Genomic DNA, 15,799 nt, shown 5'->3' on the forward strand with positions numbered 1-15,799 from the left:
ATGGTTTCACATTATCTTCTCCAACTGGTCATTCTTCTCAGAACGAAAACATGACCGAGGTACCTTAAAGACTCTTCTAGAACACAGCTCCCTCTAGCAGCGGTTCTCAACCTGTGGGTCGCGAACAATGAAAATACATCCTGCATATCAGATATTTACATTACGATTCATAACAGTAGCAAAATTACAGTTATGAAGTAGCAACGAAAATAATTTTATGGTTGGGAGTCACCACAACATGAGGAGCTGTATTAAAAGGTCGCAGCATTAGGAAGGTTGAGAACCACTGTTTCGAATGCACTGGCACATATGCCAGATTAAACCACGATGTAAAGACACTACTGGCAGCAGCTAGTTCATAACAACAGAGACCAAACAAGGAAGAGACTGTGAAACCCGTTTCTGGAACTCCTATCCTTGCTGTTGTCCTCACAGTCTGACACTGAATGCTTAAGGCCCTCCATCTTTGCTGTGTGCAGGATCCGAACCCAAGTGCAAAGACAATGACTGTGTCATAAACCAGAGAGGATTTGTAAGTCTTTCTTCAAAAGGACCCATTTTACCAAATCGAACCAGGGTAGATGTTCTGACTAGCATGTAGACAAGAAGTGAAAAGGGACACAAGAGGATGCTTTTCACCAGGGATTAAACAATATAGTATTAGTTAGGAAGGACTATTGGAACAATTCTTACTTGTGCTGGAACTAGAACAGGAGTAAAAGCCTCAATCTTGTAATGTTCCTTGAGTTCACTGCCAAGTTCTTCTATCTTACAGGTCAGAACTGAAATCCCAAGGGGAAAACATATTGTGTTTAAGACATTGCACTTGCCAAAAAGAGAAAATACAGCACATTGTCAAACATTAACGCCAGTCATTTTACAGAAGCAGGAAGGGTGCTTAGGCGATCCGGCCAGTTTATACTTTCTAAAGCCCTAGCCAGTTGCCTGATACTTGCTGCTGAAGCTGGCCTTCCTCCTGGCCACAGGGGGTCTCGTGGCCCAGTCCCAGGGGCAGCATGGTCCCCACCCACAGCCTTCCTGTTACTCAGGTCATCCGTGAGGACCAGGGCAAGTCAAGCCAACCTGGACAGTCGCCCATTCTTTACCAGGAAGAAGCCATAAATGTTTCTGCTTTAATACTTTAATTGGCTTCCTTTACATAGTTTAAGTAGTTGTTACTGGGAAATGGTTATGTGCTTTTCCTTTAGCACTTTTCTTTAGCAAACGGAAGTCACTTGGGAGAATTACTGAGAGTCATCTCATGTCCCTGCACTAATAGGGGCCCCAGAGGACACCTACGAACTTGCGTATTCAAAGGCAACCCTGGAACTTGCTCTGCAGCCTAGCTGACGCTTTGCTCCTTACTCTAAACCCTTCCAGGTGGTTTTATATCCTCCAGAATTTCAAAGGGAAAAACAATCACCTTCTCGAATATCTGGGAGCTTCTGGAACATGAACTTGTAGCTCCCAGTTAGTGATTCTGGACACCCCAAGACCTTCAGGCTGATGATACCGGCTCCTCCTCTCCCGGACCAAGACACTCCCTGTGCTGAGCCGAAGGAGGTAACCACTTCTCCACGGTTATTTCTCGAGTTATATTTCTGGGAGGGAGTAGCACTAATTGGAAGCAAAAGAGATGAACATTACTGTGTTCATCTTTAAAGAGAGGGTAGTAAAATGAGGCTGCCTTTTGGAAATGGGGATTGGAGAGGTATCAAGCTGGGGTTTGTAAATCTAATCAGCTTAATGGGGTCAGACATACCCAGACCTTTAAGGAATTTCAGGAATGAGGGGCTGAGGAAGACCAAGTTGAGCAATCCCAACCATGGTAGAGAAGTTTAGAGACAGAGAGATATTTTATAAGGTCGTTCTCCTGGCTTAAAACTAAACAAAGGAAACGAAACCCAAACTCTGAACTGATTAGAAAGCAAACTTCGAGTACCATTTTCTTTCCTTCTTGTGAATATTTAGCATTAGAACATTGTCAGAGCCTGGAACTTGGGACAAGCCAAAGGTTGCTGTGCATGTATATATTCCCTCGCCATATAGTTCAAGGTGGAAACAACAACAAAATGAAGTTAAGTGAAATGAACCAACTTCCCAGTGTCCATGGCAGTGGAGATGTAATGAATCTGGTCAGCTGGTGAACAAATTCCCATTCTGCAAGGCTCAACTGACATGCTCTCACATTTCCACTCCCCAGGGGTAAAGTACACCTCCAAGAACACTGACGGTGCTACCCGCTTAGATGACAGTGAGGCCTTCTAATCCTTTGGCTGTGAACATAACTTGCAGAGGTCTATTTAAAACAGGCTTATTTAATGCTCCGAAACTCTGCAGGAACCAGCTGTACGTGGGCCCCACAGCAAGCGGGGCCATCGCTCCGTCTTTCCACAGAGAGGCTACAGAAAATGACTCAGTTAATTATCTCCATCTCCAGGGCTGCCTCCACCTGAATAATTTAGAAGTTACTTTCATAAATTACAGAACCAGTTTCTGATGTCAGCTTTATTAGCGTGCATTTAAAAATGACTAGGCAGCGTATCCCTGACTTCTCCAAGCCCCTCCCTGGCAAGCTCGTGGGATGTCTGTGACCGCCGGCCCTTTAAGGCGCTGAAACACACGAGGTCAGCTGTACAGAGATCTACAGGTTTCAGAGGACTGCTTGTTCAGAGATACGACCCCTGTAGTAGTGCTGGCCCACCTACGAGAACCACTTCTATACACCAAGTTTCACAGGCGCCTCTGTCAGTCAGAAAGTTCGCTTCTAAAAAATTTGACAACTCCCCAAAGCAGCAGTGGACCACATGAAAGTCCAATTGTCCTTTAGAACCCAGTGAGGGCTCATCTTGCCCGACTGCCATCACCTCCTTTCTACAGCAACAGGAATCTTAAGCTCTGCTTGCCTAGAAGTGATGCAAAGTTGAGGTGGTGACCCTGGCAGCCAGCAGTTCCCTAGACCAGGGGTGGGGAACGTCTGGCCCACGGGCCATAGGAGGCCTGCAAAATCATTTGGCCCTGCCAAGGCATTAGGGGTGAGTTAATTAAATGTTTGACCAAATATAGCAGGCTCATTTTTAAGTTGATAATTTTGTATGGCCCTCGAAAGGGCCCTTGACAGAAAAAGGTTCCCCACCCCTGCCCTAGGCCGTTAGCAGTTCTGTTCCTCAGCCTCATCCTACAAACCTTTCTTCCATGCAGCACAGCCCTCACCTATGGAATTCTCTCATATGAGACATGTCATTTACGGATTTCAAAAAATCACGTATGATCTCTGTGGATTCGCGTGCAGAAGGGGCTGCAGGGACAAAACACCAATTAAGTCAGTGCAGATCCACAGTGACAAGAAAACTCTCAGAAGCCAGCTGTAACCTGAGGTGGCACAATAACAGGTTATGCAACATTATGAACAAAGAAACGTGCTTTTCTTTTCTAAAAACAAGTAACTACTTTAGATTGGAAAAAAAAGAAAAAGAAACCCAACGACACACGGACTAACAGAGAGCAGGTGAAAGGCGCTGCGCCTCCGCTGGCCGGACTGGGAGGACTCAGACGCCTGAATAGACAGGTTGTTTCCAGTCAAGATATCAGTTCCTGATCTAGGAAACGAGCCCCAGAAAAGTGGGTGGAAAGTGAGTTTCCTGAATTACTGTAAGAAACAGTAATTTTCCACACAGGAAGAGAACGCAGGGAGGGCACAGGACAAGAGGCTCTCCAGCCAGTTCACGGCGGCGGGTGTCCGTCCACCCCATTCAATAAGTTACCCCCCCTTTAATTTAATGGTGGGGTTAGCCTCCACCAGGTAACCAGAGAAAGGGGAGGGCCGGCAGGCTTTCTGGCAGCCGAATTAATTCCTACCTTGGAGAGAAACTCGATGGTGAGAGGAGCACCTGGGGGCTGCGGGCAGACACCCTCCTTTTTGTTAGGGGAGTTTCTGGGGTGGTGACAGCTCGCTTCTGAGAACCCTAGAAACAAAATAGAAAACAAAATCCCAATCCCTCTAGACTCAGTTACTAATTAAGTGTACAGTTCCTTAAGACTGGGTCTTTTTTAAAAAAATTTCTTTTAAAAAATATATTTTATTGATTTTTCACAGAGAGGAAGGGAGAGAGATAGAGTTAGAAACATCGATGAGAGAGAAACATCGATCAGCTGCCTCCTGCACATCCCCCACCGGGGATATGCCCGCAACCCAGGTACATGCCCTTGACCGGAATCGAACCCGGGACCTCTCAGTCCGCAGGCTGACGCTCTATCCACTGAGCCAAACCGGTTTCAGCAAGACTGGGTCTTAAAGTCCCATCTGCCAAGCACAATCCCATATAGAAATCTTCAGCAATTGTAAGCCAGCATTTATCAGAATACTGACCCCATGTTGAAAGCAATTATGAAAAAGTGCCAACCTTTCCCAAAAGGACTGCCAAGCAGGCATCTGTCCTGTCAAATCATGCATGTGGTCACCTTCTTCCCCACCTCTAACTGCTTTAGAACAGCTGTGAGTTTAACAACGCATGGGTTTTGACCTGCATGGACCCATTTTCCTGAGAAGGGATGGGGCCATGTTACTACTTATTTTGGCAAAGTCTACCATTTGCAAAATTAGAGAAGGGAATGACTAAGGCAGAAAACATGGTTGAGCTCATACTTGGAGAGTATTTAGCAAACACCTCATTGATGGTCATTTTTTGGTTTTTGCTCATCAGCAAGAATCCCAGGATATGCCCAGAATGGAGATGAAACCCGTAGTCCAGAGACCTATTGCTCCCCAAAGTCTGGGATAACTGACTGACAGAGCTAAGGCAAGCCCTTGCCCGGGCTGCAACCAGGAGGCCAGCTAGTCTGCCCTTGGGCTCCTCCTGGCTGTGTATCTGAGTCATGCACCAAAGCAGCCTCCTGTGGCAACTGCGAGGTGGACACTACAACAACCATTATTTAATATTCCTTTCCTGTATTTTAATATTTTTCCAACTAAAAATACAAATTCTAATAGTTACCATTTTAGTTTAAATATAAACCTTTGTTTAAGTACTATGTATACTGATTTTTTGGTCTATATTAATTACCAGAATTTTCCCACAATGCCACAATCTTTTTTTAATCTTCACCAGAGGACATTATTTTTCCATTGATTTCTAGAAAGTAGAAAGGAGGAAGAGGAGAGAGAGAGAGACATCGACATGAGAGAGAGACATTGATTGGTTGTCTCCTGCACATGCTCCTCTTGGGGCCGGGGAACCTACAACCAAGGTATGTACACGCCTTGACAGGGGAATCTAATCCGTGACCCTTTGGCCGTTGCTCTGACCACCAAGCCAAACTGGCCAGGGCCATTGCTACAATCTATCCTTTTTAGTAGCTGTATTGATTAAAGTGAACTTATCCTATATAATAAAAGGCTAATATGCAAATTGACTGACCGGCAGAACGACAGGTCACTATGATGCACACTGACCACCAGGGAGCAGATGCTCAACGCAGGAGGTGCCCTCAGTCCGCAGGCCCCAGGCCAGCCAAGGCAGGTGCTAGCTGCCACCCCCCGCAATCACCCTGCCGGTTGCCCCACAGAGGGAGGCAACGACTGGCAGCGCCAGCGAGCGGGTGGCTAAGGCAGGTGCCAGTGGGGGCCCCCCTGATCGGCCTGCCAGTCGCCCCACAGATCAGCCCTGATCGCCGGCCAGACCTAGGGACCCTACCCATGCACAAATTTCGTGCATCGGGCCTCTAGTATATAATAATTTACATAATGACTTCTCTATTGCTGGATGTATCAGCTGCTTATAATTTGGGGTGAATATAAATTATGCTGAGATTCATATTGTCACACATATAGATTTTTCTCATAATCTGGTTTATTTCCTTAGGAGAGAGTCTTACTAGGAAGAATTATTGGGTCAAAGATAGAAAAGATTTTATAGTTTTTATATATATTTTTCTCAAACTATTTTCCCAAAAGATATTTCTAATATGCAATCCTCTGTAGGACTCTAGGGCTAATGTTGTACAGGGATTATTTCAAGAGAGAGTTTGCCTCCCAGAACATGGCAAGAGGATGGTACTCTGGGAAAAGCCGGCCCTGCCAGTTGTCTCATTTCTCTAATCCTCAGCCCTTGTCATAAAACCTGATTGTCAACAAGTCAACTGCCCTCATACCCCTCAGGGATGTGCTCACTCTGCCCAAGGTCATGAGATTCACTATTACCACTACCCGCGTTATTCACTTGTAATGAGAAATACAGTGGGTACCCTATCCTCATATAAGCACATTCTCACACCACACGGGAACCCAAATTATACCAAAGATGCCAGTTTATTAATTTACTAGAAATTTTATGCCAATGGTATGGGAACTTCATATTCTTAGGTTAATACAGCCTTTCCTGTCAGGCAGGACATGTGGAAACCCAAATTATAACAAGATTTATGGTGAGCATGTAGGCAAAAGAAGAGCTGCCAAGTGCACAAATCAAATATTTAATGACGATAAGCAAGCCCACTGACATTCACCACTTAACTGGAATACACTTGCCCAAGACCTGACAAGGGTCAGGCAACCTCACCTGGCACTGACTGTGTGGAACTACTGATGCATGGTGTACAATGATTGAGCAGTTTCCACGAGATGGGTACTGTTCTCAGCATATGACATATCTCTAGCCCAGACCATATTGTATCTTCTCTGAGCTTCAGACGTGTATTTCAAATTGTTTGCGCATTTCAATCCACTGACTGAGCTCTGATTCCATGGTCACAGATTTTGATTTATAATTGAGTCTCCTAAGTACCTCTATGGTAGGAATGGGTGTCCCCATGTGGCACCTCAGTCTTTGAGAGGGTACACACTTCAACAGTAAATTTGCATCCGACTTACACATCGGAATACTGAGAGCCGGGTTACCACGAGTCAATTCCCAAGAATATGGTTAATTCTGGATATACAGGCAAGTCAGATACATTCTGGAACTGCGAAGCTGTCAATCAGATCAACAGGATGGTGGCCCCAACAGGTTTTACAGTTCTGCTTGATGCTACCTGGAGAGCCACCCAGTTGTCCTCTTTTAGACGGTCTGTACTTCAACAACCACTGCTGTGCCAGGCACTGGGAGAACAGCAGTGATTAAAGCAAAATCTCTGTCCTCGCGGAGCTTACACTCTAATGGAGGGAGACAGACTAAACCAAAGAGCAAATATATAACATGTCTCATGGTAGTAAGTTCTATGGAGAAAAATAAAGCAATAAAATAAAGGAGAGGCTTGGGCCAGTGCGGCTCAGCTGGTTGAGCACCGTCCCATGCACCAAAAGGTCACTTGGTTCAGTTCCTGGTCAGGGTGCGTATTGGAGGCAACCAATCAATATTTCTCTCTCACATCAATGTTTTTTTCTCTCTCTAAAACAATCCATCCCATATAATAAAAGGGTAATATGCAAATTAACCCTAACAGTATGACGCTGACACGGTGCACTGACAGCCAGGCGGCAGATGCTCAATGCAGGAGCTGCCCCCTCGTGGTCAGTGCGCTCCCACAGGGGGAGCTCCGCTCAGCCACAAGCCAGGCTGACGGCTGGGAGTGCAGCGGTGGGTGGGAGCCTCTCTTGCCTCCTTGGCAGCACTAAGGATATCCGACTGTGGCTTAGGCCTGCTTCCCGCAGGGAGTGGGCCTAAGCTGGCAGGTGGACATCCCCCAAGGGGTCCCAGGCTGTGAGAGGGCGCAGGCCGGGCTAAGGGGACCCCCTCTCCCCTGAGTGCACAAATTTTTGTGCACTGGGCATCTAGTAAAACTATATTAAAAAAAAAGAAAAGAAAAGAGCCCTAGCTGGTTTGGCTCAGTGGATAAAGCATTAGCCTGTGGACTGAAGGGTCCCAGGTTCAATTCCAGTCAAGGGCATATGCCTGGTTGCGGGCTCAATCCCCAGTAAGGGGCGTGCAGGAGACAGCCAATCAATGACTCTCTCTCATCATCGATGTTTCTACCTCTCTCTCTCACTCCCTTACTCTCTGAATCAATAAAAATAAAAAATTAAAATAAAAAGACGGTGTTACAGCCAAAACCGGTTTGGCTCAGTAGATAGAGCGTCGGCCTGCGGACTGAAAGGTCCCAGGTTCGATTCCGGTCAAGGGCATGTACCTGGGTTGCGGGCACATCCCCAGTGGGAGATGTGCAGGAGGCAGCTGATCGATGATTCTCTCTCATCGATGTTTCTAACTCTCTATCTCTCTCCCTTCCTTTCTGTAAAAAATCAATAAAATATATTTAAAAAAAAAAAAAAAAGACGGTGTTACAATTTTAGCCAAGTTTGTTCCCTCTGACAAAGGGACATATGAGGTGGACCTGTCTGGTGTGTTTGAAGGTGACGAGGGGCATGGAAGGAGGCCAGAAGGAATAGGGGCCAGCTCAGACAGAACCTCACACTTCAGACTCTGAATTTACGCGGTTGCTAAGTTACCAGGGAAGATGGAGAACTGGTGGAGAGCTGTGAACAAGGGAAACCTGGCCTTTCATTTGAAAGGAGCACTCTGTTTGTTTTTGTTAATCCTCATAAGAGGATATTTTTCCAATGATTTTTAGAGAGTGGAAGAGAGAGGGAAAGACAGAGAGAAATAGCGATGTGAGAGAAACACATCGACTGGTTGCCTCCTGCACAAGCCCCAACCAGGGCCCAGGGCAGGGAGGAGCCTGCAACCGAGGTACGTGCCCTTGACCAGAATTGAACCCAGGACCCTTCAGTCCACAGGCTGACGCTCTATTTACTGAGCCAAACCGGCCAGGGCTGTTAGCAACTTTACAAAGTACATTTTTAGCTTTCTTGGTCTCCACAGACACACTTAAACTATTTACTTTCTTTCTTACAATGTAATTTACTTTGAAAAATTAAGGCTTACTCCATGTTTATGTATTTCCACAAATTTATTTATTCCTCCCCTTTTGAATTTATTGGGGTGACACTGGTTAACAAAATTATACAAGTTTCAGAGTCACAATTCTACAATATAAATTTATTTTGTATAAATGGTAACTACTATTACTGAATACCTTGCTTTGGGCTTGGCACTTTACATATTCATTTCATCTTCAAGCCCTCTGAGATAGATTATTATTATTATTATTATTTATTTTATTTTATTTTATTTATTGTCTAAAGTTTTACATATGTCTCCTTTTTCCCCTCTTGACCCCCCTGAGATAGATTCCGGAGGGCAGAGCCCCTCCACGCCCGTTTCATTCATTGTGTAGCGCCTGGCACACAGTGGCTGCTCAGTAAATGAAAATGAATCCTAATTGTATACGTAAGGAAACTGCAGCTCGGAGAGCTAACAACTTACCCAAGGTCATCTAGGTCTTTTGACTCAGGCTTTGAGGACAATACTTTTCCACTACCCTACTCTCTGTTGTGCTTGAATCCAACACTAGAATTAGATTATTTAATTATAATGCCTCCACTTAGATATGAAACTATACAACCATTAAAAAGAATAGTTACGGAGAAATGGTATTTATAAAAAATCTATGATACGCTAACTGAGAAAAGCAGGATAATTAAATGTTCACAAGAACTGCCACTATGTAAAAACACATATGCATAAGGGAAGGAAGATGCATTAGAGGAAATGTGGTAGGAAATACGTGGAAACTATATGAGTGGTTAATTTTCTCTCGGAAATTCAAATGTCATGATGTTTTCAGAATAAAGAAAAAAACACTATTTGCAGAATGCAATTCCAAACACTGTAAACTCACCTTAGAGGGTGTGGTATAAGAGTTCAAGAGGGTCTCCTCTTCTTCCTCCACTTCAATTCTAAAAATATTGGTTAAGAAAAACAATAATAAACTTCTCAAAATCTAAGACAAGGGTTGATTAAATAGAAATCTGAACAGAAGGGACTTTTTATTTTTGTTTGTAAATTATACATGCAACTGTAAATAAATTATAAAATAGAATATGGCTTGAGGCAAAGACCTTCCACAGAAAGGATACAGCTCTTGTATGGAAACGATGTCTCTGGCTCCCGCATGCCCACTGTCCTTGGAGGCACTGTGATGGGCTTTGGACAACCTTTTGTTCAGAAACTGAGGAATAAAAGATGTTGAATATATTATTACTCCAAAGTCAAGTACTAGAAGAGGTATTTTCCACAGTCACGCGATAACTGGCATTCAAAATATAATTAAAGATATGAAATTCCTCAAAGTAAGAATTAAGAAGACACATGTTCAACTAAAAATAAAGACTTATTCTGTGACAATTTCTCTACAACAATAATAACTCTAGTAATAACACCAATTACTTGTTGAAGACCCACCACCTGCTGGGCATAGTCCTAAGTGATTTACAGCCATTTTCATGTAATTCTGACAATAATCCTAAAAAATATGCATTACTAGAACCACTGACAGAAGAGGGAAGCAAGGCTCAGAGACATTGGTCTGTCCAAGCTCACACTGGGACTGGAAGCAGGTCGATTCCAAAGCCCACACTCTTCTCAATATGTCATACTGCCTCCCCTAGAAGGCAGAAATGGAGAATTACACGATGAGTCCCTTACACTGTGCTCTTACCTCATGCTCAAAAGAGTCCACGGTCTCTGAGCGAAGGCAGTCTTTCTGTGTGCTGGTGAGGAAGGCTACGAACTCGCCTACCATTTCCTCCTCATTCTGTTCATACCGAGCACACAGCTCTGCCACTGTGGAGGGAACATTGGACAAGTGAAAACTTAGTTTATTTCTTGCAGCTTTCACCTTGAAAAGAGAAAATAACCCTCTATTTACTCAATCCATATTTATTCAGCACCTACTAGTGCCAGGCACTGTCCTAGGCATGAGAATACAGCAATGAGCAAAACAGAGAATCTTTGTCTTCATGAAGCTTACTATTGGTGGGAGACAGAAAAGGAACAAATAAATAAAATATGTAGTGTATCAGAGGGTTAAATGTGCTATGTAGAAAAGCACAGCCAGGAGAGGGATCAGGGAGATGGGGAAGGACCTGGCACTTTTACTTATTTTTTATATTTTTTTACTGATTTCGGAGAGGAAGGGAGAGGGAGATAAAAACATCAATGATGAGAATCATGGATCGGCTGCCTCCTGCACACTCCTGACTGGGGATCGAGCCCCCAGCCCGGGCATGTGCCCTTGACTGGAATCGAACCCGGGACCCTTCAGTCCGCAGGCAACGCTCTATCCACTGAACTAAACCAGCGAGGGTAGGTTTGGCACTTTTAAATACACTGATTAGGGAAGGCTTCATTGAGAAGAAGACTTTTAAGTAAAGGCTTGAAGGAAGTGAAGGAGTGAGCCAGTGTTTAAGGGAAGAGCTTTCAGGCAAACACCCCGAGGCCCAGCAAGATCAGCAAGGCCCCGTGACTGGAATGCTGGGAAGGAGGAGGCAGAATTGAGAGGGTAACGGGGGTGCAGAGTGTTTGCTACTACAACTACTCTGGGTAGTACTCTGAGCAAGTTGGGAAATCGCGAGAGGGTCTGACAAGAATAAAACTGTAACATGATCTGACTTCCACTGACTGAAGGGCACACGGGCAGAATCAGGGGAACCAATGAAGAGAATCATGGCAAAATCCAGGCGAGAGATGACGGTGGCTTGGGTCGGGGTAGTGACAGTGAAGGCAGTGACCGCGGAGGCGGCCAGAAGCGGTGGGACTCTGGAGAAGAAACATCCTGAAAGTAAAGCCAGTGGGTTTGCTGTGTGGACATGAGGTCTGAAAGAAGAAAGGAGATGATGCTGTGTTTTTAGCCTGAGCACCTGGAAGGGAGGTCGGGGAGACAACAGGAGGACTACTTTGAGGAGAGGGAGCAGACACCAGGAACTCCGTTTTAGAAGACTAGAGTTTGAGGTGCCAGTTAGACATCCAATTGGAGACGTCATGTTGGGCAGACGAGCCTGCAGTTCAGGCAAGAGGTCGGGGCTAAGATATGAATTTGGAACTCATCAGAAATCCAGGGCTGTAAAGCCACGAGACCAGGTGAGACCGCCAAGAAAGTGAGAGCATCTTGAGGCTCAGGACGGGACGGGGACGGATCTGCAGAGCCGGAATGGCAGCAGTAAGCAAGGTGGAGAACAGCCAGTGTGTCCGAGAGGCTAAGAGAAGAAAGAAAACATGAGGAACAGTGTTAAATGTTGCTGATAACTCAAGATGAGGACTGAAAATGTACCACGGACTTCAGCCAGGTGAAAGTCACTGATGACCAGGAGAGAAGCCATTTTCAGTGTAATGGTGGAGGTGAAAAAGCTGACTTTTAAGGACAAAAAAAATCGAAGACAAATCTAGACAACCCTTTTGAAGACATCTGCTGTAATTGGGAAGGAAAGAAATGAAGTGGGAAGTGGAATCAATAGAGTATTTTATTTATTTATTTTAAAATATATTTTTATTGATTTCAGAGAGGAAGGGAGAGGGAGAAAGACATAGAAACATCAATGATGAGAGAAAAATCATCAATCAGCTGTCTCCTGCACACCCCACACTGGGGCTCGAGACCACAACCCAGGCATGTGCCCTGACCGGGAATCAAACCCGTGATCTCTTGGTTCCTGGGTCAACGGCTGAGCCACACCCCGCTGGGCTCAAATCGAGTATTTTAAAGGCAGCAGTAAGAACCACATCTCTATGCTATTAGGGAAAACATCTTATATAGAGAAAAATAAAAAATATGTAAGAGCGGAGAATGACTGGAGTGATGTCCCTAAGAAGGTGAGAAGGAATGGGATTTAGGACTCAAGTGGGAGGTGTGGCTTTTGCCAGGAACATGGGGAATATATTCACTCTAACAGGAAAGAAGGCAAGGTAGGCAGGAAGACGCAAGAATAGTAACTTACTGAAGTTTACTAATAACTTCTATTTTTTCAGCAAAACAGGAAGTAAATTCATCCACTGAGAGTGGGAAGGAAAGATGTCAAAGGAGAAGGTGGAAACCAGTTGCCGGGAAGACTCAGAGGGAACACACCAGGGAAAGATGGTGTAACTGTCAGGCAATACTAGAGTCCCATTGAGGTTAGGGGCTATGAATTCCAAGCCTAGAATTCCAACGCCACGGCCAAGGCAGTCCCATGTGAGATGGAAGCCATCTTGGGCGGAAACCTTTTTCTTGTTTTGACTTAAAGCTCACATGATAGCCCTAGCCCAGTGATGGCGAACCTATGACTCATTGTTTTGGTTGATTTTTCTTTGTTAAATGGCATTTCAATATATAAAATAAATATCAAAAATATAAGTCTTTGTTTTACTATGGTTGCAAATATCAAAAAATTTCTATATGTGACACGGCACCAGAGTTAAATTAGGGTTTTTCAAAATGCTGACACGCCGAGCTCAAAAGGTTCGCCGTCACTGCCCTAGCAGGTGACAAGGGCACAAGCTCGGGGTGTGGGCTCGATCCCCAGTAGGTGGCATGCAGGAGGCAGTCAATCAATGATTCCCTCTCATCATTGATGTTTCTATCTCTCTTCTTCTCCTTCCTCTCTAAAATCAATAACGCAGCAGTTCTCAACCTATGGGTCGCGACCCCCTTCGGGGGTCCAACGACCCTTTCACAGGGGTCGCCTAAGACCATCAGAAAACACATATATAATTACATATTGTTTTGTGATTCATCACTATGCTTTAATTATGTTCAATTTGTAACAATGAAATTGGGGGTCACCACAACATGAGGAACTGTATTAAAGGGTCGCGGCATTAGGAAGGTTGAGAACCACTGCCCTAACCGGTTTGGCTCAGTGGATAGAGCGTCCGCCTGCGGACTGACGGGTCCCAGGTTCGATTCCGGTCAAGGGCATGTACCTTGGTTGCGGGCACATCCCCAGTAGGAGGTGTGCAGGAGGCGGCTGATCGATGTTTCTCTCTCATCGATGTTTCTAACTCTCTATCCCTCTCCCTTCCTCTCTGTAAAAAAAAATCAATGAAATATATATTAAAAAATAAAAAGCTCACATAATAAATGTATGACTATCATTGGGTTTCTCACTTAAGTCTCCCGTTAGGAAGAGAATGCACGGGGCATAAGGGTATTGTGGTCTCTCGTAAGAGATTAACACCTTAATGTTTAAAAAGTTCCAAGTGTTGATGAATGGTTAGGGCAGGTGCGCACTCACCCCACTTCTAAGACCGGGAACTCTCCGTCTCCCCAGAGGAGCTGCAATGGAGTCCTTACCCTGCCCAGCGCCTGACCGCACCATGGACCCCGGGACGGAGCTCCAGGCTTGGGGAAAGGAGGCTGGATCCACAGACCAGCTCGGGCTGCTCCTCTCCTGTCTGTCTCTCCGTCTGTCCGTCTGTCCCCAGCTGACACGCCCCCCAAGTCCCTTCCAAAGCTAAACTTCCGTTTTAGGAACCCACCTCCCCGGGCTCCTACCTGCACAGACTACCCACCGCTTTGCTGGGAAGAGAGGAGCCAGGGAGAGAGAGCTTCGTTTCACAGCCCCACACCTCCGGCTTCGTCCCAGGGCAGTGGTGCTCAACCTTCCTAATGCCGCGACCCTTTCATACAGTTCCGCATGGTGTGGGGACCCCCAGCCATAAAATTATTTTCGTGGCTACTACATAACTGTAATTTTGCTACTGTTATGAATCGTCATGTCAATATCTGATATGCAGGATGTCTTTTCATTGTTACAAATTGAACATAAGTAAAGCATAGTGATTAATCACAAAAACAATATGTAATTATATATGTGTTTTCCGATGGTCTTAGGCGACCCCTGTGAAAGGGTCGTTCGACCCCCAAAGGGGGCGCGACCCACAGGTTGAGAACCGCTGTCCTAGCGGCTTAACCAGTGTCCAAACTTGGAGATGCCCCGGAGCCCAGTGTGAAGCCGGCTCGTCCCCATCCACCTCGGAAACGGCAGGGACGCAACACCGTCCTTCACATTCTCATTTCCGAGCCGGGGGTCCCAGCAGTACTCGGTGAGCATTGCCCAGCCTCCACATGCCACGTCTCAAAACTCAGTTTAATTCGTCTCTCAGGCCCCGAGGGGGCTCGTCTAGGGGAGGCGGCCGTGGAGGCGCGCCCTTTGGGTCCTAGGGCCTGGCCTAGGCGGCTGGGAACCCCGAGCCGGCCGAGCGGGGAGGACCTCGGCTGGGGGCCGGGGAGGGGGCGAGGGACTCACGTCGCTCAGTCACAGACTCCTCGCAGTCCACGCCGAAGATCTCCAGCTCCTTTGTCAGCTGCTGGACGGACACGGCCATGGTGACCCAGGAGCGGGGACGGGTCCGCCCAGCTCCGACCGAGGCCAAGAAACCCACGGGAGATGGATGAGCGGGACGAGGTCCCTCTGGCCCTTTCGCCCTCTAGGGGACTGAGGCGGAAGGTGACCAAATAGCCCCAAACCGCAGGCGTCAGTCACGGAGAAACTATTTTATTTTTTCTAATGTGGAGGAAGCCCCCAAAGCCCGAATGCATGGAGCAGAAATCTCGAGAAGTCGCTCCCCTGGGGAGAACGGCCTCCTTCCTAAAAGCTCCCGCTGAGCATCTCTGTAGCCGGAACTCACCGGAGCAGCCAGGAAAAACCCGCCAAACTGTTTGTGCAGCGCACGCATGCGCGACACCAGGGTTTAACCCCGCCCCTTCCCCTCCGCTTCCTGCTGGTTCCCGGACTCCGCGCGCGTCCGAGGGCGCGTGCGCACACACTCCAGCCCGCCTGCGCGCGCACGAACCGGGCGGTGGGCGGGTCCTACAGCGGCTGCGCAGTGTCCCTCCCAAGCCGGGACCCCGCTCTTGGCGACGGAACCGCGTCTCTGTGCCAGCCTCCTGGCGAAGGCTCATGACGCACGATCATCACCCTTCAGGC

At 46.4% G+C, this 15,799-nt stretch overlaps 1 protein-coding gene across 3 annotated transcripts in view; it reads right to left on the minus strand.

The window, feature by feature from the left end:
• POLA2 (DNA polymerase alpha 2, accessory subunit) overlaps positions 1 to 15,523 on the minus strand; it is a 29,047-nt gene extending 13,524 nt beyond the window's left edge. Inside the window, exons 1-7 of one of the 3 annotated variants that reach the window (XM_036326692.1) lie at positions 15,119 to 15,523; positions 10,555 to 10,679; positions 9,974 to 10,065; positions 9,736 to 9,793; positions 3,859 to 3,965; positions 1,424 to 1,617; positions 694 to 782 (exon numbers count right to left, since the gene is read on the minus strand). In XM_036326692.1, the coding sequence (XP_036182585.1) occupies positions 694 to 782; positions 1,424 to 1,617; positions 3,859 to 3,965; positions 9,736 to 9,793; positions 9,974 to 10,065; positions 10,555 to 10,679; positions 15,119 to 15,197 (744 nt within the window). In that variant the 5' untranslated portion in view covers positions 15,198 to 15,523. The remainder of the gene's footprint in view (positions 1 to 693; positions 783 to 1,423; positions 1,618 to 3,858; positions 3,966 to 9,735; positions 9,794 to 9,973; positions 10,066 to 10,554; positions 10,680 to 15,118) is intronic. The other 2 variants (XM_036326693.1, XM_036326695.1) reach the window with 2 other exon arrangements.
• Positions 15,524 to 15,799: the final 276 nt, after the last annotated feature.

This window comes from Myotis myotis, unplaced genomic scaffold, assembly GCF_014108235.1.
Source record: "Myotis myotis isolate mMyoMyo1 unplaced genomic scaffold, mMyoMyo1.p scaffold_m19_p_10, whole genome shotgun sequence".
NCBI lineage: Eukaryota > Metazoa > Chordata > Mammalia > Chiroptera > Vespertilionidae > Myotis > Myotis myotis.